The sequence below is a fragment of the Palaemon carinicauda genome, chromosome 44, assembly GCF_036898095.1.
Source record: "Palaemon carinicauda isolate YSFRI2023 chromosome 44, ASM3689809v2, whole genome shotgun sequence".
NCBI lineage: Eukaryota > Metazoa > Arthropoda > Malacostraca > Decapoda > Palaemonidae > Palaemon > Palaemon carinicauda.
In genome coordinates this window covers 27,983,287-28,005,497 of record NC_090768.1, presented here as the reverse complement: position 1 = coordinate 28,005,497, position 22,211 = coordinate 27,983,287, and the positions used below count along the sequence as shown (strand labels likewise).

Genomic DNA, 22,211 nt, shown 5'->3' with positions numbered 1-22,211 from the left:
GAAAAAACTGTAAGGATAAGAAATTTAAAATTAACAAGTTACTTTAAATTAGTATCTAAAACACTTCAGTTTGAAAGAAGAATGAACAAAACGTCAAAATCGATTTACTCTTTCTGCAAAGTGAAACCGTGATTCTCTCTTTCTCTATCGTAACGATAGAGCGCAAACTGCGTAGCATAAATAAACCAAACGTTAGTTCATCTTTGAAAAAAAAAAACAGCACGAAGACTATTCAAAGAATATATTTCTTAAAATATTTTCTAAAAAATATTCATTTCATAATTCTTACAGAGCAATTTATTTAAACTTAACAAAAATAAAAGTTGAATGGGCTCAACGTTGTTTAACTTCGTTTTCCAAGTTAGGACTGCCTACAAGGAATAGGTAAAGGCCGCATATAAACAAAACATAAAATTTATCTTGATGTTTAGTATAAATGGAAAGCTAATCGAAGAGGCCTAATAAAGGCGGGAGAGATATAAAATATATAGAGGAAAATCTATAAATATCAACAATAATTTATAACGTGATAAAATAATTACTAAAAGCCTTAAACACACTTCCGTACACTGAGGGAAGGGTCGGCCATCTTTACTCTATGGAAAAACCAGAGATAAAAAAAAAAGCAAGGGCAAAACACTTTTCCTCTCCTTTCAAAAGCATTTCTTTTGAAGATAGTATTGAATAATCCAACACGGCGAAAGCAATAAAACCAAAACCAAGTACTTCACCAATTCGGTAGAAAACTCGAGGTCATAAAGCGAGTGGAACCAACTTGTCGACAAGACCGACAGAGAAGAACTGGAGATGTTTACAAGTATATGCGGTATCTGGCCGATAGTCGGCGCTGGTGGTCACACCCGCAACCTTCACGGCGATCGCTCGCGAGTTTTTGGAATCTGTCGAGCCGTCGGAGACGTCAGCTATTACTGTATATATTCACCGGCTAAGTTTAATATTTAAAAATGGGTGTTGTACGTGAGATTTTTTAAAAACATTGTAAATTTTTTTTTTTAGAAATTCATAAAAAATACAATACTTATGTTTGAGAATTTTTCTAATCCACAAATTTTGTAGAATTGTAGATCTTTCATATGAATACAATCTCTTTCCAATAAATGTATTAGTAGGTGAGGTGTAAATGAGTTAAAAACAGCTTTTTCTTTAGTGCGAAAATCTCAGATTTTCTTACCTACTTATGTTGATGTTTTTCATTAGTCATGACGTAACAAATAAAGATAGGGAAAAATTGAAGACGCCATTGTGAAGCAGATTTAATTTTCAATAAAATTTGCATAGCCTCTTGATCTGGCTTGAAAGAGCGAGTTGGGGAAGACAAAGGTCTAGACAAGCTCTCCTCTGCGACATGAGTAGGTCTCTTCATGTCGGCTGTGTAGTGATGCATTGTACCTGGTGCTCACGCTCTGCTACATGGTTGCGTGTTGACGAGATGTGGCGAGCAGCTACGTTAATGCTGACTTCTTAATGCCCATGAGGTTTGGAGCAAAGATGAGCAGGGGCTGGTTCCCGAGCTGCTGCCGAAGGTCTGGGTAAGGGAGCATCAAACGCACGCGCAGGAGAATGATCACGAGTGGGCTGTAGATAACGGTCAGAATGTATCTGGCAATAGGAATCACAAGACGTGTAGCGATGTGTTGGCGAGTAGTCACGCGCTGACGAGCATTCACAGGCATAGGGATGGTCTTGATCTCGTTGGCAATGATCAACAGGAGTCACGTGTTGCCTGGAAGTACGCTGGAATGCACTGGCGAGCAGGAGACTGCTCCCTCGCTGAAGCGTGGTGAAGAGAAGCGGCTGGATCACGCTCTGATGTGTACAGTACCTGGAACTGGATCATGGAAATCTCCCTGGATAGCTTGAATTGTCATGAGTTATCCTCCTGTCTGCGTTGACGGGTGAGGGTGGAAAGCGCTGGGTAGTGTGGCGCAGTCTGCGCTTAGGCAATGACGACACGATGGGCTGGATTCTCCTTGGGGAATGGCAAACAATCCTGGACTCAGGAACAGGAAGAGGCTGAGGCGATGGTGATGAGCGTCAAACTCCCAGATAGCGAGCAGCATCAACAGAGACCCACGGTCTGAAGGGGTGGAGAAAGGTGGAGGTGAAGTAGGTGAAGTGGGGCGCCTTCTCAAAGAACCACATGGCTGAGACCACTCCTAGGATGACCTCACCTGCGAACGGGAAAGGTGACCTCCAAGAGGAACAGGAACGTGTCTCGGACTTTGGCCCCCTCCCCAGGGTCAGCAAATTCAGAACAAGGGGAAGCTCAGTCTTCATCAGCAGTAATTGCGGTGGGCGAAATTGGAGAACTTGGGCCTGGCAACACATTGCTGGGAGAACTCCTCCAGCATGAAGCCTTCAGAGCATTCCAGAGGAGGATCCAACTCCATCTTTGTGGAAGCTGGTGTGCACTTCCTCTTCGCTCCCAACTGCAACAACTCTACCAGACCCTCCTTCGACATCAAAGGGAAGGCCAGATCTGCAATGAATTGTCAATAGAAAAGGATTCTCCTGCGGAAAAGGGCGGTGTCGCTTTGCTAGAGGAAGTGGCAGCATGCTTCAAACCTAAGGGTTTACCTGCAGTTAGACAGTCAATGCTTCTATTCAATCTATCCTCTAGGCCCTAGGGAGACCGAGCTAGAAGGAGCTTCTGGAAAAGATTGACGGGTTGAAGATGTCTGAGGTTTCTTCAACTTCGAGGATGGCACCGAAGGAGAAGAATCCCTCTTAGACTTTTTCTTACACCACCGTTCAAATCTCTCACACTGGGAGGAAGACCACTACCGACACTCCTCACAAGTGTCATCCTGTACACAAGGTTGTCCTCTACAGGCAATATGTTTTAACTAAATGTTTAGTTGATATCTGCCCCTTTATTATCATAGGGAAAAAAGTACAAATTTATTGGCTTTCTCATGTGTGTTCAACTACTTACAGTCTCGGATAAGAATTTGCTGGACAATTGCTCCCTGGTCTTATTCTGTTTCGAAGAAATCCATCACATCCATTGGTCACTCGCAAGGACTTGAACCTTCTATGGCTTAATTTCCTACCTGATTAAGATTTTAGGCTCAGTATGATTGATAGGTTTATTCTTATACAAACTCATCCTTGTTCTGAGTTTGCCAGATTTAATCTATGTAGTAGAATGAACTGGGTTATTTCTTTCACCAAATGGTCAATGGGTGTGGATGCGCACTCAATCACTCTTTACCAATTCACTTATTTTATCTTTAAGGCTTCCGAAATGGCGTGTTTTGTGAAATTACGACAGCAATTTGAGCTGTGTGATTGATAGAATTTAATAACTGTTTTATATAAGAACTTAATGTTTGCCTATAAGGATATCTTTATGTCAATAATAAGTTTTCTCTTTATTTACTATTAAAATTTTGTTCACCGTGTGCAATTTGAAGATAAAACTCAAAAACCGGAGATATTTTTTTCTTCAATTTTATTTTCATTCAATTATTTCCCATTCATTGTTCATTGCTCCTAACATTCCTTACATAATACATTTTCAGGATTTTATTTAAAAAACGATGTCATATCAATAGTTTTAATATCAATTAAAATTTCTGTACATACCGTATCTAAGAATATAATTTTTTTGTTGGTTAAGTATTCAGTTTGGTCCAATGTTCACTAACTGCCCATAATCTCTGAGCTGCTTCCTTGTCTAATGCAGCTTCGGCCACATTAGCTTCAACTTGATTACTGTTGACAGAAAAGCAAAACATTCAGAAACCAAACATGAACTACATGAAAACAAATGACCTGAACTCTGAATCATATAATTACATAAGGTAAATTAACTTCAAAATATAAATTAAACTATGCCAATTATACTGAAACTAGCAATATTTTGTTAATATATTGCACCTGTGTGTAGGCTATATGAGAGATACAGTAAATCTGTAGTATAACTTAGTTATCTCCCAACAAAAATGAAAAAAGCTCTGTTATAAAAATAAATTAGTTTTTACTAAGTTACTGTATATACATACCACATTGATTACACTCGTTGATGTGATTTTAATTTATTATATCAAATAAATCAGTCAGACTTATTTACATCATAAAGATTCAGGTAGTTGTAAAAATTATGATACCAAACTATATAAAGAAATACCACTATTAGAAAGTAATATAAAGCATGCTCTGTATATTGCTGCAGTTCACTAGCAAATGATGCCTCTGTATATTTTCCCTTACCTGAAGTATTTCCCAGATACACCATCAAGATCGGAACACAGAGCAGCGTATATTGTAGTTTGAGCCCCCTGACGGGGCGTTTTTAAAAAGAGCCAAAGTAATGGTTTCAAAACTAGACTTGCCATCCAACTTTTGTCTATGCTCATATGCCTACCGATCTCAGTGAGAACAAGTCCGGGATGTACAGCATTACACGTGATCCCTGACCCTGAAAATTAGAGAAGATATTGAATTAAATATATATTCATTTTCAACATTTCTTGTGAATTTATTCTAGCTCTTAGAAAAAAAATTACTTATGCTGTTGTTAAAAAACAACTATCATGGTATCTGTTTACAAGTTTAATTTGTTCTGGGAGAGAGCTCGCAAGCATAATTTGTTCAGATCTTAGGAAAGAGAGAAAATTACTTAAAAAAAAGTAAATAAACACTCCTCTAATAAGAGAAAAATCTAATGAGTTTAGTCCAGCAATACAAAATAGGTACTCCAAGCTACATGATGAAATGGAAGCAAATAAAGAAGAAATTAACAGAAATTTAACAAAATTTGGATTAGAATCAGCACAAGAGATAGGTGGAAGAGTTCCTAAAGAAGATCAAGGAAAAATATCCAAAAAGATTGGAAATGAGGGTAAAATCCAAGAGATGAAATAGAATTAGTACTGTAGAACTATCAACAACAAAAAATTAACTAAAAACTCAAGATATTCATAAACACAATCCGCCCAAAATTGCGGAAACACTAAAGAAAGGAAAAAGCATCAAATTGATGAAAAGAAGATTAGGAACAGGGTGCCAACAGATGTTTGCTTTAAAGGATTAAAATGGAAATATTATCCACAATAAAGATCGAGAGATAAAAATTGCATAGGATTTCTATACAATGCTAAACAACAATACTGTAGTGATATAAGACATTACTGTACTTCACCAATAGAAATAATGATACACCTGAGCTGGTACCAAATGTAACAGTAGGAGAGGTAAAGAAAGCATTAAAAGGCATGAAAAAAGGCAAAACAGCATGAGAAGATGGCCTAAGCTTTGAATTAATATTAGATTAAGGAGATTGCATAGTAGTAAAACTGGCTGAACTATATACCAAATGTCTGCAAGAATGCTCTGTACCTACAGCTTAAAAAAACTTTATCATTATTCTAATTCACAAAAAGGGAGACATAAAAGACCTGAAACAATTTCTACCCAATAAGTTTACTCTCTGTAACACATAAACTATTTACAAAGATCATATAAGGCCGAATAGAAAAGCAACTAAACTTTAATCAACCAAGAGAGAAGGCAGGTTTTAGAGGTGGGTATTTAACAACTGACCATATCCATGTAATTAACCAGCTAATGGAAAAATCAACTGAGTATGGCAAACCACTACGTATGACATTCATAGACTATGAGAAAGCTTTTGATTCTGTCAAAACATCAGCAGCAATGAAAGCCATTCAAAATCAAGGAATAGAAGAATCTTATGTTAGAACACTTGAAGATATCTATACATGAAGTACAGTCATCTTAAAATTACATAAAGATAGTGAGAAAATTCTGACAGAGAGGGGTTAAACATGACAAATTCGTAGGTAATTTGTATTTTTCCTAACTATACAAACATTAGCTATTTAATAGGGGTTATTACTTTCGGCGTAGCTGAAATGACGAGCCATTAAAATTTTAACGAGGGTTTACTACCCCACCGCTAGTTAGCAGGGGGTAGGACTTCAAGGGGGATAGGGCTGGCGGGCAAGTTTGATTAAATGGCTAAGGTTTGTATAGTTAGGAAAAATACAAACTCTGGCACAAAACTCAAGGAGATCTCCTTCCAACCCTCTGCGTGAGTGACATTACAATAGAGGCCATGTAACTCCCCGACTCTCTTCACCGATGCTAAGGCTAGCGGAAAAAACAGTCTTAAAGGTCAAGTGCCTGTTTGAGGCATGGCTCAAGGGTTCATACGGAACACGAGTAAGAGACACGAGAACTAAGGTGACATCCCACTGGGGAACTAAGTTCCCTCGGGGGACGCGATTGTTTGAAGCTCTCAATGAGCATAGAAATCCCCAGGGCGTTTGACATATCTATGCCCTTCAGACAGAACAACATTGCAAGGGCAGACCTGTTCCCTTTAATGGCAGAAACCGAAAGAAGCTTATCTCTGCGAACAAAGACTGGGAAGTCTGCGATCTGAGTCAGAGAGGCTCCGACTGGAGAGAAACCCCTTCCACTACACCAATCACAGAAGACTAACCACTTCCCCTGGTAGACTGAGGAGGAGGATCTTCTAAGGTACCCTGACATCTCTCTTGCAGCGAGTCGCGAAAAGCCTTGCATTCTGAGGAGATGCTGGATAGTCTCCACGCATGAAGTCTGAGCGAATGCACTGCCTGGTGGTACCTGTTCGACAAGGGTTGCTGAAGGAGATTGGGCCAGTGTGGTAGCTCTCGCGGTGCCTCGACCAGGAGCGACAACAGAATGGGAAACCACTCCATGTGTGGCCATAGTGGAGCAATGAGAGTCATCCTGAGTCTTGGCGCTACTAGGACCTTGTACAGAACTGCGCGAAGCAAGCAAAAAGGGGGGGGGGGGGAAACGTGAAGCAATCCAGTAGATCCCAAGGATGTTGCAGTGCGTCCTCAAACGCAGCCGCGGGATCTGGTACTGGAGAGCAAAACACAGCAAGCTTGGTGTTGTGCTGTGTTGCGAAAGGTTGATGCACGGTTCTCCACAGAGGACGAGTACTCTACTTGCGACCCAAGGGTGAAGAGACTATTCTGCTCCTATTACCAGGTTTCTGCAACTTAGGGTGTCTGCCCAAACACTTCTCTTGCTTGGAATATACCAAGCTGACAAGGTTACGTGTTGACTCTCTGCCCACAGAAACACCTGCCTCGTCAACTGCTGCAAGGGACGTGAGAGTGTGCCCCCTTGCTTGTTGATGTGCGCGACCACGGATGAGTTGTCGCTCATCAGCTCTACCGAGTGCTCTCTCCAACGGGCCTGGAAATGAAAGAGTGCTCTCGAGACTGCCATCATTTCCAACACGTTGATGTGCAGGTGTTTCTTCTCTTCCGACCACACACCTGACACGACCAAGTCATCCAGGTGCGCACCCTAACCTTCCGAGGACGCGTCTGTGAACAGACGTAACTGAGGTGGAGGAGGGTTTATGAGAAACCCTCTCATGAGGTTCTCCTTGTATAGCCACCAAAGGAGATCCTCCCTTACCTCGCGTTCCATTAGGACCGGACGAGAAGGAGGATCAGGGGCTGCCGACCACTGCTCCTTCAGACACCACTGAAGGGAGCGGAGATGGATCTGCCCGAAAGGAACGAGCTTCTCCAGTGAGGATAGGTGACCTAGAAGAGCTTGCCACTGGAGGGCTGGAATGCAGAGTCGATCAACATTCCCAGATAATTCCCCTTCTGCTTGGGAATGAGGTTCGACTTCTCGCAGTTCACCACGATCCCTAGATCGCGACAGACTGCCAGAAGCGAGTCTCGATCCTGACTCAACTGCTCCTGCGAGGGAGCGAGAATCAGCCAGTCACCGAGGTACATCAGTATGTGGATGCCCCTCGAGTGGGCCCAAGCTGCTACCGTCGTGAACACTCGCGTGAACACTTGGGGAGCTGTGCACAGTCCGAAGCACAGGAGTTTGAACTGGTACACCGTGCCCTGGAAGGTGAATCAGAGGTACTTTCTAGACGACCGATGAACTGGTACTTGAAAGCACGCGTCCTTCAAGTCTATTGAAAGCATAAAGTCGTACTGCCTGATGGCTAACAGCACAATGCTAACTGTTAGCATCTTGAACGCAGTTTGCTGAACAAACTTGTTCAATGGCGAAAGGTTGATGATCGGTCTCCAACCTCCTGGTGACTGATCGTGTACGACTTCTAGCGCATCCTTCTCCAACATTTCCTGGCCCTCCGCCTCCAAGGCCAGAGCCTTCAGGGATGTTGGAGCGTATGTGTGGAACGTTATTGGAGTGGAGGATAGGGGGGCCCGATGAAGCACGAATGGGAGCTTGTACCCTTCGCGAAGGGTCGACACTACCCATTCCTCGGCCCTGAGGTGCTGCCACATCGCCCAATGCCGTGATGGGCATCCTCCTATCCTCCGCAGCATGGGAAGTGGAAAGCCAATCTCAGCGTTTCCCTTTCCCTTACTTGCCCCTGTTCTTTCCCCGACGTGGCGGAGCTCCCGAGGGAGGCTGAAAGGTTTGTTTGGGGGCAGAACCCTTCTGAACAGGAGCAGGTCTCGGCTGCACAGGAGCAGCAGGAGCACGACCAGTGGTACTCTTGCCACTTCCCGTGGGCTTGGCATGACTTGGCCTGGCTGCGGACGGTTTCGCGGGACAAGGTCCCTTGAAACTCACAGTATGCACCTAGTGGATAATGGAGTCCTTCGAGTCGAGGCGCCATTTATCCAGCGCAGCCCGAACTTCCTCTGGTGGAAAGAGAGAAGTTGCAGCTCTAATAGGAAAGTTCCTGAGTGCCAGGGCCTCTCCTGAACCAATCTATCTCGCCAAACGAGTGGCTACTGCCTCGCGTTTTTTGAGGATCAGATTGGCATACTGGGTAGCAGGCTGGTCCAAGAGAAAAGCAACAGCTTTCCCACCAGACAAAGCCAGGTTCTTGTACTGCTCCATGTGTTCGGCGTTAGCGAGCTTGGTGTCCCGCGCGAACACTGTGGCCGTACCACACCAGTGGTCGTGCCACGAAGCAGCCTTGAGAGCAGCTACAGAGATGAACTCCATAGTTGAAATCTCAGAGACCGAGAAGGCCACTCTCTGTGATTTCAAGCTCTCAACCGAGGAACCCCCTGCAAGCGCTCCGACCGCGGGGTCGAGAGGGAGAGGACAAGACACAGAAGACTCTGTGACATAGTACCTGTTCAAACTTTGGCCTAAGCGAGTCACCAGGTTCTGCAACCTGGTCACTCACTCGGTCCAATGCTCAAGCAGCCTGTCTCAACCAGGGTAGTGTGAGAGGCCGTGAACTGCCTTCGAGAGCTCCCCATAGGATCTCCAAGGCTGTACACTTATCTCAGACACTACCGCAGGAGGAGCCCTGAGGCCATTAATCTCACGCATGGGGTTAATGACCTCTAGGAACTGCGACTCCACCTCGGGATATTCCGTCTCCACGGCCGGTGAAGGCCGTGGAAGTGACTGATCCCTCGGTCAGGCTACATCCGTAGGTGTAAGGGAAGCGACATGCTGCACGGGTGATGACATCCCCCATAAATACTTTTGCTCTGGTCCTAAGACCGAACCAGGCGTGTATTCAGGACTCAAGGAAGGACCCTGGCAGGGTTCATCCCCGACGGAATGTATCGAGGTTCCCACTGCGACTGAAAGCGTGACTGGTCGCTGCGAGCCCCACGAAGCTCCCGAAGGAGCTTGAGCGCGAGCGGGGTCGCTGGGAACTGCAGCGCTCACACCAGGAGGTGTAAATCAGGCGTGCGGTCTCACCTGATACATGGCCAGAAAGCATGGGGGTTGGCTGCATCTCGTGCGGCCGGTATGTGCTAGAGCTAGCCTGATCGTACACAGACTCTTCTTGTGCCCCCTCCGAGGTACTGGAACGTTGGTCGAGGCAACAGCAGACAACACTGGACAAGGATGAACAACCTGAGCCATGTCTGTAGGAAGAGCCATGGTCGGTGGACATGGTGAACCTGAAAAACATATTGTATCAGCAGGAGTTTGGCAGATTTTAATTTTAACTGCTTATCAGTAGAAGATTTGGCAGATTTTAACTTTAACTGACTTGCGGGGGAAGCTGTAAGGATTTGCCATCAGTCGTTAAAGAAATCTCAGTGATTAAAACCTTTTTCTCCCTTGTTTTAACAGGGAGTCCTGCAATTATTTTACCCTTGGAAAAAGTTTGCATTTTGCCAGGAACAAATGCTTTATCAGCTACATAATCAACAACAGGGGCATCAGTGAACATGGGAGTCGATAAAGTTACAACCCACAGTTGCCAGGTTTGCTAAGTGAGAAAAGGCCAACTTTGATCAACTGCAGCTTTAAGAAATTAAAAAAGGCCAGAGGTATAGCCTTTAAGGCCAACCTTTTATGATATTGCTAAAAGCTAACCAATTTCAAATAAAAAAAAGGCCAAATTTGATGTCTTTAGCTGAAAAAGGCCAACCTGGCAACCCTGTTACAAACTCAATTACATTCATGTGTTCATCAACAATCGTATCATTCAAATGACGTTGTTGAAGCTCGTCCGCAATATTTAAACGGCGTCTTAACGAATTTTAAGTCAAGCTTACCTGATAACCCGAGAGATGCCCAAAATTCCCCCTTCTTATTATTGTTATTATTATTATCATTACTATCCAAGCTACAACCCTAGTTGGAAAAGCAAGATGCTATAAGCCCAGGGGCTCCAATAGGGAAAAATAGCCCAGTGAGGAAAGGAAATAAGGAAATAAATAAATGAAGAAAACAAATTAACAATAAATCATTCTAAAAAAGTAACAACGTCAAAACAGATATGTCATATATAAATTATTAACAACGTCAAAACAAATATGTCATACATAAACTATAAAAAGACTCATGTCTGCCTGGTCAACAAAAAAGCATTTGCTCCAACTTTGAACTTTTGAAGTTCTACTGATTCAACTACCTGATTAGGAAGATCATTTCTCAACTTGGTAACAACTGGAATAAAACTTCTAGAGTACTGCGTAGTATTGAGCCTCATGATGGAGAAGGCCTGGCTATTAGAATTAACTGCCTGCCTAGTATTACGAATAGGATAGAATTGTCCAGGGAGATCTAAATGTAAAGGATGGTCAGAGTTATGAAAAATCTTATGCAACATGCATAATGAACTAATTGAACGACGGTGCCAGAGATTAATATCTAGATCAGGAATAAGAAATTTAATAGACCGTAAGTTTCTGTCCAACAAATTAAGATGAGAATCAGCAGCTGAACACCAGACAGGAGAATAATACTCAAAACAAGGTAGAATGAAAGAATTAAAACACTTCTTCAGAATAGATTGATCACCGAAAATCTTAAAAGACTTTCTCAATAAGCCAATTTTTTGTGCAATTGAATTAGACACAGACCTTAAATGTTTCTCAAAAGTAAATTTGCTGTCGAGAATCACACCTAAAATTTTGAAAGTCATACAAATTTAAAGAAACATTATCAATACTGAGATCCGGATGTTGAGGAGCCACCGTCCTTGACCTACTTACAATCATACTTTGAGTTTTGTTAGGATTCAACTTCATACCCCATAATTTGCACCGTGTCGTCATCGGTAACAGCAATCTGTCGGGTGTCTCTCGGGATCGCCGAAATAGCGGGAGCACTAAGGTCAACTGCTCCCCCTGCGAAACCCGAGAAAACTTGACAGGCTGTGAATCCGGGCTTCCCAAAATGGCAGCCAGGATTCACACTATGGCAAGGAGAACCTTGAGAGCAAGGTTTTCCCCTGCATGTCGAGCAGAGCGTGTGCGGGTCTACAGAAGGTGACGAACGCCACCTACTGCAACGCCCGCCACGGCCTACACATCGCATTTTAAAGAGTAACTTTCTCCTTCATAACAAAGACCAATCACTAGTACATAAGCACAAGAGAAGGCAAAAGGCTGTAGTGTAGAGAGCGGAAAGTAGGCAACCATCCACATTGAGCCGAAGCGAGTGAATGGGGAAAGTGGGCTGGTGGTGGGGGAGGGTAGGGGGGGCGGAGCTAAGCTCCGCCCCATACCTCCAACCAACCAATCAGCACAACTGCCTGGTTTTCTTTCTCTTCGGCGGTTTCAGCTGAGCTGAGGCGAATTGCTATATTAAATGATTACGAGGTTTGTATATCGTGTCGGAACAAATTGTTGATTTCAAACGATGAAGAAGCATCTGAAATAAGTCCAAGTACTGTAAAGCCTATTTTTTCTGAACGAGTTGATTTTTAAATACAACATTTACCAAACAGCTGAGAGGAGTGAACTTTTTCTAGAATGTTACTTGAAAAAACATTTGAAGGTATACAATACTCCTATACACTAAATAAAGAGTTGCTGTAACCAAAATAAGAGTGGCTGTGACCAGATTTACAATAATTAATTACCTTTACTCCCAAACATGACGAACTGACATGTTGAAACTTACCAGCTAGTCTCTCCGAAAGTTCTCTAGTAAACAGGATGTTAGCTAGCTTGCTTTGTGCATACGCTTCCCCTTCATCATAGTTTTTGTCACTGTTTAGGTCGCTGAAGTTTATTTTTCCTCTCATATGGGCCACACTTGACACATTTATAATACGACTGGGTGCCGAGTCCTGTTGGGAGGAGGAAATGTTTAATGTTTTGAACTTTATTTTCATATGTACAGTCTAAACTTTCCAAGACATTAGATATAATAATAACAAAGGATTCATGCAAGAGGAAAGAATGGGACAACAGGGGAGCTCATACCACAGCTTTGATTTTTCATAGAAATGTGGTTTTTTTTTTTTGCTTTTAACTAGACTTGTGATTGTGTTGACATAATGGTTTGATGATGTGATATTTCAATGAATCTTACATTGTAGGCTACCGTAGTTATAAAGCCAAAATCCAAGCCACCAGCTTTCATACCTCTAATTTAAAAGAAAAAAAAAATCCCCTCTCTCCCAACTCCCCTGTAACACCTTGTAGCCCAGATAGACAGTGCCAAAGGAGGAACATTAATAATATTCCTAGATTTAACTAGAACTATATATATAATATGCCCCCTGTGGCCACGGGGGCATAAAAACAATTAGAATTGCGCCAACGTATCCCTGCGTGTTGTAAGAGGCGACTAAAAGGGACGGGACGAGGGGGCTGGGAACCCCCTCTCCTGTATTATATCCTGTACGATAAAGAGCAAAAGATTTGAGATTGGAAGTGTGTTTAGGAATAGAAGAATGGATATATTGTCTTTGTGTGAGACAAAGATAAAAGGGAAAGATGAAGTGATGTTAGGTGAAATGTCTGGTAGAGTGTCTGGGATTGAAAGGGGAAGAGCAAGAGAAGGTGTGGCTTTATTGCTGAGTGAATGGATGTCAGGTAAAGTAGTGGAATGGAAGGAGATATCATCTAGGTTAATGTGGGTAAGGGTTAGGTTGGGTAGGGAATGTTGGGCTTTTGTCAGTGCGTATGGGCCAGGTTGTGAGATAAGTGAAGAAGAGCGGAATGGGTTCTGGAATGAATTAACTAGGTGTGTAGAAGGACTGGGTAGAAGGAATTATGTAGTTGTCATGGGTGATTTAAATGCTAGAGTGGGCGCTGGAGAGGTAGAAGGTGTCATTGGGAAGTATGGCGTACCAGGTGAAAATGAGAGTGGCGAGAGACTGGTAGATATGTGTGTTGTGTAAGAGATGGTGATAAGTTCTAGCTTTTTCAAAAAGAAAGCTAAAAACAAGTATACACGGGTAAGAATGGCAAATGGAAGAGTGGTAGAAAGGGTGTTAGTGGATTATGTGTTGATAACTAAAAGAATGTCTGGAAGATTGAAAGACGTGCACGTGTTTAGGGGTATGGCTAACGGTATGTCTCATCATTTTTTGGTGGAAGGAAAATTAGTTGTAGCAAAAGAGTGGGGGAATAGAGTAGGTGGATGTAAAAGGGAGCTAGTGAGGGCTGAAGAGCTAATAAAACTGGGGGTAAAAAGTGAATATCAAGAAAGGTTGAAAATGGCATATGACGAAGGGAAAGTAAGAGAAACGGGTAATTTAGAGGAGGAGTGGAAGTTAGTAAAAGAAAATTTTGTTGGGATTGCAAGTGATGTGTGTGGCAAGAAGTTTGTTGGAGGCAGCATGAGGAAGGGCAGTGAATGGTGGAATGAAGGAGCGAAGGTAAAAGGGGAAGAGAAAAAGAGGGCTTTTGAAGAATGGCTGCAGAGTAATAGTGTAGAGAAGTATGAAAGATATAGAGAGAAAAATGTGGAAATAAAGCGCAAGGTAAGTGAGGCAAAGAGGACAGCTGACCTGAGGTGGGGTCAGGGACTAGGTCATTCATCTGAAGAGAATAAGAAGAAGTTTTGGAAAGAAGTGAAGAGAGTAAGGAAGGCTGGTTCAAGAATTGAAGAGACAGTGAAAGATGGAAATGGAAGATTGTTAAAAGGAGAGGAGGCAAGGAAAAGGTGGGTGGAATATTTTGAAAGTTAACTGAATGTTGAGGATAATAGGGAGGCAGATATAATTGCTATTACAGGTGTTGAGGTGCCGGTGATGGGAGATGAGAATGAGAGAGAGATTACTAGAGAGGAAGTGAGGAGAGCACTAGATGAAACGAGAGTAGGAAAAGCATCTGGTATGGATGGTGTGAGAGCTGAGATGTTGAAGGAAGGGGGTGTGACTGTACTTGAATGGTTGGTGAGATTGTTTAATATGTGTTTTGTGGTGTCACTGGTACCAGTAGATTGGCTTTGTGCGTGTATTGCACCACTATATAAGGGTAAGAGAGATGTGTATGAGTGTTGTAGTTCCAGGGGTATTAGTTTGTTGAGTGTGGTGGGAAAAGTGTATGGTAGAGTATTGATTAATAGGATTAAGGATAAAACAGAGAATGCAATCTTAGAAGTACTGGGTGGTTTTAGAAGAGGTAGGGGTTGTATGAATCAGATTTTTAGTTAGGCAGATATGTGAGAAATATTTAGCAAAAGGTAAGGAGGTGTACGTTGCGTTTATGGATCTGGAGAAAGCGTATGATAAGAGTTGATAGGGAAGCAATGTGGAATGTGATGAGGTTATATGGAGTTGGTGGAAGGTTGTTGCAAGCAGTGAAAAGTTTCTACAAAGGTAGTAAAGCATGTGTTAGGATAGAAAATGAAGTGAGCGACTGGTTTCCGGTGAGAGTGGGGCTGAGACAGGGATGTGTGATGTCGCCGTGGTTGTTTAACTTGTACGTTGATGGAGTGGTGAGAGAGGTGAATGCTCGAGTGCTTGGACGAGGATTGAAACTGGTAGACGAGAATGACCATGAATGGGAGGTAAATCAGTTGTTGTTTGCGGATGATACTGTACTGGTTGCAGACGCGGAAGAGAAGCTTGGCCGATTAGTGACAGAATTTGGAAGGGTGTGTGAGAGAAGGAAGTTGAGAGAGTTAATGTGGGTAAGAGTAAGGTTATGAGATGTACGAGAAGGGAGGGTGGTGCGAGGTTGAATGTTATGTTGAATGGAGAGTTACTTGAGGAGGTGGATCAGTTCAAGTACTTGGGGTCTGTTGTTGCAGCAAATGGTGGAGTGGAAGCAGATGTACGTCAGAGAGTGAATGAAGGATGCCAAATGTTGGGGGCAGTTAAGGGAGTAGTAAAAAATAGAGGGTTGGGCATGAATATAATGAGAGTTCTGTATGAGAAAGTGATTGTACCAACTGTGACGTATGGATCGGAGTTGTGGGGAATGAAAGTGACAGAGAGACAGAAATTGAATGTGTTTGAGATGAAATGTCTAAGGAGTATGGCTGGTGTATCTCGAGTAGATAGGGTTAGGAACGAGGTAGTGAGGGTGAGAAAGGGTGTAAATTATGAGTTAGCAGCTAGAGTGGATATGAATGTGTTGAGGTGGTTTGGCCATGTTGAGAGAATGGAAAATGTCTGTCAGCTAAAGAAGGTGATGAATGCAAGAGTTTATGGGAGAAGTATAAGAGGAAGGCCAAGGTTTGGGTGGATGGATGGAGTGAAGGAAGCTCTGGGTGATAGGAGGATAGATGTGAGAGAGGCAAGAGAGCGTGCTAGAAATAGGAATGAATGGCGAGCGATTGTGACGCAGTTCCGGTAGGCTCTGCTGCTTCCTCCAGTGCCTTGGAAGACCGCGGAGGTAGCAGCAGTAGAGGATTCAGCATTATGAAGCTTCATCTGTGGTGGATAATGTGGGAGGGTGGGCTGTGGCACCCCTAGCAGTACCAGCCGAACTCGGTTGAGTCCCTTGTCAGGCTGGGAGGAACGTAGAGAGGAGAGGTCCCCTTTTCTGTTTCATTTGTTTGATGTCAGCGACCCCCCAAAATTGGGGGAAGTGCCTTGGTATATGTATGTACTGTATGTATATATAATTGTTGATTGCACTCTGATGATCTGTCCTCTACAGTTCAATTTGATTTAGTACAATAATTTGAAAACAGGCTACTAGTTTTTGGGTTGTAAAATTGGAATCAGAGTAACAGGTAGCCTATGACTTTATATGGATTTAAATTTGGAGATTTGGATTTTTGCCAAATGGATTTAACAAATACAGTACATGGCAGAATGGATTGAGCTCGTAATACAAAAGTGGTGATGGAACTTTAAATATGGAGGTTGGTTAATGGCAGGTGGCAATTAGAAGAGGAAGTCCCGCCAATTTGTTTGGCACAGACTGCATAGTCACTTTGGTATGTAGACAAATATGTTATTTTCATTAGTAAAATAAATTTTTGAATATACTTACCCGATAATCATGTAGCTGTCAACTCTGTTGCCGACAGAAATCTACGGTCGGGATACGCCAGCGATCGCTATACAGGTGGGGGTGAACACCACAGCGCCATCTGTGGTCAGGTACTCCAGTACTTCTTGTCAACACCACCTCAATTTTTTCCTCGGTCCACTGGTTCTCTATGGGGAGGAAGGGTGGGTCAATTAAATCATAATTATCGGGTAAGTATATTCAAAAATTTATTTTACTAATGAAAATAACATTTTTCAATATTAATCTTACCCGATAATCATGTAGCTGATTCACACCCAGGGTGGTGGGTGGAGACCAGCATACATGTTAACAAAGAAGCTAAGTATCCCGTATTTTATTTTATTAGTTATTCAAAAATAACATAAAATAAATAAGTACCTGGTAAGGAAGACGACTTGAACCATTACTCTGCCTTTATTAAGTACGTCTTCCTTACTGAGCGTAGCGGTCCTCTTAGGATGCTGAACGACTCTTAGGTGCTGAAGTATAAAGGGCTGCAACCCATACTAAAGGACCTCATCACAACCTTTAACCTCGGCGCTTCTCAAGAAAGAATTGACCACCCGCCAAATCAACAAGGATGTGGAAGGCTTCTTAGCCGACCGTACAACCCATAAAAAGTATTCAAGAGAAAGGTTAAAAAGGTTATGGGATTATGGGAATGTAGTGGCTGAGCCCCCGCCTACTACTGCATTCGTTGCTACGAATGGTCCCAGGGTGTAGCAGTTCTCGTAAAGAGACTGGACATCTTTGAGATAGAATGATGCGAACACTGACTTGCTTCTCCAATAGGTTGCATCCATAACACTCTGCAGAGAATGGTTCTGTTTGAGGGCCACTGAAGTAGCCACAGCTCTCACTTCATGTGTCCTTACCTTCAGCAAAGCAAGGTCTTCTTCCTTCAGATGAGAATGTGCTTCCCTAATCAGGAGCCTGAATAGGTAAGAAACTGAGTTCTTAGACCTTGGAAGAGAAGGCTTCTTGATAGCACACCATAAGGCTTCTGATTGTCCTCGTAAAGGTTAAGACCTTTTTAGATAGTACCTAAGAGCTCTAACTGGGCAAAGTACTCTCTCCAGTTCGTCCCCCACCAAGTTGGATAGGCTTGGGATCTCGAACGACTTAGGCCAAGGACGTGAAGGAAGCTCGTTTTAGCAAAAAACCGAGCTGCAAGGAACATGTAGCCGTTTCAGATGTGAAAACTATGTTCCTGCTGAAGGCGTGGATCTCACTTACTCTTTTAGCTGTTGTCAAGCACACGAGGAAAAGAGTTTTTAATGTGAGGTCCTTAAAAGAGGCTGATTGGAGAGGTTCAAATCTTGATGACATAAGGAACCTTAGGACCACGTCTAGATTCCAGCCTGGAGTGGACAACCGACGTTCCTTTGAGGTCTCAAAAGACCTAAGGAGGTCCTGTAGATCTTTGTTGGTGGAAAGATCCAAGCCTCTGTGGCGGAAAACCGCTGCCAACATACTTCTGTAACCCTTAATCGTAGGAGCTGAAAGGGATCTTACGTTCCTTAGATGTAACAGGAAGTCAGCAATCTGGGTTACAGTGGTACTGGATGAGGAAACTGCATTGGCCTTGTACCAGCTTCGGAAGACTTCCCCTTTAGACTGATAGACTCTGAGAGTGGATGTCCTCCTTGCTCTGGCAATCGCTCTGGCTGCCTCCTTCGAAAAGCCCCTAGCTCTTGAGAGTCTTTCGAAAGTCTGAAGGCAGTCAGACGAAGAGCGTGGAGGTTTGGATGTACCTTCTTTACGTGAGGTAGACGTAGAAGGTCCACTCCTAGAGGAAGAGTCCTGGGAATGTCGACCAGCCATTGCAGTACCTCTATGAACCATTCTCTCGCGGGCCAGAGCGGAGCCAACCAACGTCAGCCGTGTCCCTTTGCGAGAGGCGAACTTCTGAAGTACCCTGTTGACAATCTTGAACGGCGGGAATGCATACAGGTCGAGATGGGACCAATCCAGCAGAAAAGCATCCACGTGAACTGCTGCTGGGTCTGGAATCGGAGAACAATACAACGGGAGTCTCTAGGTTATCGAGGTAGCGAACAGATCTATGGTTGGCTGACCCCACAGGGCCCAAAGTCTGCTGCAAACATTCTTGTGAAGGGTCCACTCTGTGGGGATGACCTGACCCTTCCGGCTAAGGCGATCTGCCATGACATTCATATCGCCCTGAATGAACCTCGTTACCAGCGTGAGCTTTCGATCTTTTAACCAGATGAGGAGGTCCCTTGCGATCTAGAACAACTTCCACGAATGAGTCCCTCCCTGCTTGGAGATGTAAGCCAAGGCTGTGGTGTTGTCAGAGTCCACCTCCACCACCTTGTTAAGCTGGAGGGACTTGAAGTTTATCAAGGCCAGATGAACCGCCAACAGCTCCTTGCAATAGATGTGAAGTGTCCTTAGCTCCTGATTCCATGTTCCCGAGCATTCCTGTCCGTCCAAAGTCGCACCCCAGCCCGTGTCTGATGCGTCAGAGAAGAGACGGCGGTCGGGTTTCTGAACAGCCAAAGGTAGACTTCCTTGAGAAGAAAGCTGTTCTCTCACCACGTGAGAGTAGACCTCCTCTCTTCGGAAACAGGAACTGAGATCGTCTCTAGCGTCATGTCCTTTATCCAGTGAGCCGCTAGATGATACTGAAGGGGGCGGAGGTGGCGTCTCCCTAACTCGATGAACAGGGCCAGCGATGAAAGTGTCCCTGTTAGACTCATCCACTACCTGACTGAGCATCGGTTCCTTCTCAGCATGCTCTGGATGCAATCTAGGGCTTAGTAGATCCTTGGGGCCGACGGAAAAGCCCGAAAAGCTCGACTCTGAAGATCCATACCCAGGTAGACAATGGTCTGGGATGGGACGAGCTCATGGGTTGAGGCGGTTGCCGCATAGCATGAGGCTCCTGCCTCATGGTTTGAGGAGGATGCCGCATAGCATGAGGCTCCTCATAGCATGAGACTCCTGCCTCATGGGTTGAGGAGGATGCCGCATAGCATGAGGCTCCTGCCTCATGGGTTGAGGAGGATGCCGCATAGCATGAGGCTGCCTCATGGGTAGAGGAGGTTGCCGCATAGCATGAGGCTCCTGCCTCATGGGTTGAGGAGGATGCCGCATAGCATGAGGCTCCTGCCTCATGGTTTGAGGAGGATGCCGCATAGCATGAGGCTCCTGTGAGGTTCCTGCCTCAAGAGTTGCGTCTGCCTCAAGGGTTGAGGAGGTAGCTGCGCAGAGAGAGGCTCATGCTGTGAAGAATGCGGTTGCTGCATGCGTTGAGGCGGCTGCCTCATAGCATGAGGTTCCTGCCTCAAGAGTTGCGTCTGCCTCAAGGGTTGAGGAGGTGGCTGCGCAGAGAGAGGCTCTTGCCTCAAGAGTTGAGGCTCTTGCCTCAAGAGTTGAGGTTCTAGCCTCAAGAGTTGAGGTTCTTGCCTCTAGAGTTGAGGCTCTTGCCTCAAGAGTTGAGGTTCTTGCCTCAAGAGTTGAGGTTCTTGCCTCAAGAGTTGAGGTTCTTGCCTCAAGAGTTGAGGCTCTTGCCTCAAGAGTTGAGGTTCTTGCCTCAAGAGTTGAGGTTCTTGCCTCAAGAGTTGAGGTTCTTGCCTCAAGAGTTGAGGCTCTTGCCTCAAGAGTTGAGGTTCTTGCCTCAAGAGTTGAGGCTCTTGCCTCAAGAGTTGAGGCGGTTGCCGCATAGCATGAGGCTCCTGCCTCAAGGAAAGTGGAGGTTGCTGCATAGCGCTGGTACCTGGCAACTCCCAATGCGGCAGCTCACGCATGGAGGCAGGAGGAGCCTCAACATCATACGTCTGGCAGGGTGGACTGCGCAGAGGTGGAGGAGCGCTCGCAGGAGGAGGTGTGCTAACCTTCTCTGCCTGAAACTCCTGCATCAACACCGCAAGCTGAGACTGCATTGCCTGCAGCATAGACCACTAGAGTTTAAGAAAGACAACAACAAACGGAGCTACTGTCCGTTGAGACTGAGGGTCTAAAACAGCTGGTGCGGCAACAGACGGAGTTACTGCCTGTTGCGATACCACCTTGCCTCTCTGGGAGGTGTACAGTTGTCGTACTGCAGCAAGTCCGAACTGACCCAGTGCTAATGGCACCACCTAGGAGTTGGACTTGCGCGGAAGGGACCGACTTGCACTTAAAAGCTGCAAGATTTGGTCCATGGTTTCTGCGAGAAACCTCTTCCGCAGACGAGGAATAAAAGGGCTCTCTCGTCTTTGTGTGGGTGGGGTGATCACGTCGGCTACGTGAGTTGGTTACACCCGAAACCACGGAGGGAAACGTCTGTTCGTCGATCAAGGCCTGATGAACCCATAAGTCCTTCGACGTTACTTCTCCCCTGCTTGGGAGCTTGTAAGAGGTCCCAGACTAGGCGAACAACTGGCACGAACAGACGAACCCTCGAACGCAACACTGTAACACTTTGCGCTTATCACTTTATCACTTTTGATTTTCTGTTTGCACTTATTTCACTGAACTCGAAACTTTAAGTAGTTTGTACCTGAAACACGCAATTCTATCCTTCATTAAAAGTTAGTAATTGCGAAAACAGTATTACAATGTAACAGAAAAACATAATGAAAGATAAATAATTCAGTGGCTGGAAAAGAGACTAAACACTAGATCAAATAAACTACGTTTAAAATCTCTCACCGCATAAAGCCTGAGAACAAGAATAAAACTCTAGAAACGTTTACCTTCTTCCCCTAAAGAGACTAGGGAGAAGAGCAAAAACGATAACAACGTTACCCGCTTGAACGAAACGTTTATCCTCCTCTCTCTCCCTCCGTCTCTATCTCTCTCTCTCTCTCTCTTGACTTAGAACCTGAGAGATGAGCCCAATTATATATATCGTTAAAACATATTATTGTTAAAGGAAAAAAACTGAAAGATTTCCCAAATAAAAAGTTCCTTTATTAGAATTAAAACCATTTAAGCTAAGAAAGAATGAACAAAACGATAGAATCGTTCTACTCTTACTGCAACGTGACACCGTGAATACTCTCTCTCTATCGTAACGATAGAGCGCAAGTTGAACGTTCTGAACGTCAACAACTGCAGAGACAAAACAAAACGTTAGTTCAACTTTGAAAACAGTACGAGACTATCAAAGAAATTCTTTCAAAAACATTAAAATAGCATAATATGTTAACAGGTAAAAACGAAATGACGGGCTCAATGTTAATTAACTTCGGTTCCAAGAAAAGACCGCCTACTATTAGGAAAGGTCGAATATAAACAAATATAAAAATTAATTTTAATAAGTTTATAATAAAAGGAAGTTAATCGAAGAGGCCTATAAAAGGCGGAGAGATATAAAATAAATCTATAACTTTTGTTAAGCAAAATTAAGAAAGAGAGTCTATACTCTCTTCGACACCAACACTTCCATCTAAGGGAAGGGTCGGCCATTAAAAGTGAAAGAGAGTTCATACTCTCTTCGTCACCAAAATTAAATAAAAAATTAAATCAAATTAATTCCAAAAACTTGCTAAGCTAATGATAAAGCTTCCTGAATAG

General features: G+C 43.8%; 1 protein-coding gene across 1 annotated transcript in view; it reads right to left on the bottom strand.

The window, feature by feature from the left end:
* Nucleotides 1–3,582: 3,582 nt before the first annotated feature.
* The window catches only part of LOC137634470 (retinol dehydrogenase 13-like), a 118,307-nt gene continuing 99,678 nt past the window's right edge, over nt 3,583–22,211 (bottom strand). Inside the window, exons 5-7 of the mRNA XM_068366886.1 lie at nt 12,385–12,553; nt 4,237–4,444; nt 3,583–3,738 (exon numbers count right to left, since the gene is read on the bottom strand). Coding sequence (XP_068222987.1) covers nt 3,639–3,738; nt 4,237–4,444; nt 12,385–12,553 — 477 coding nt within the window. The 3' untranslated portion in view covers nt 3,583–3,638. The remainder of the gene's footprint in view (nt 3,739–4,236; nt 4,445–12,384; nt 12,554–22,211) is intronic.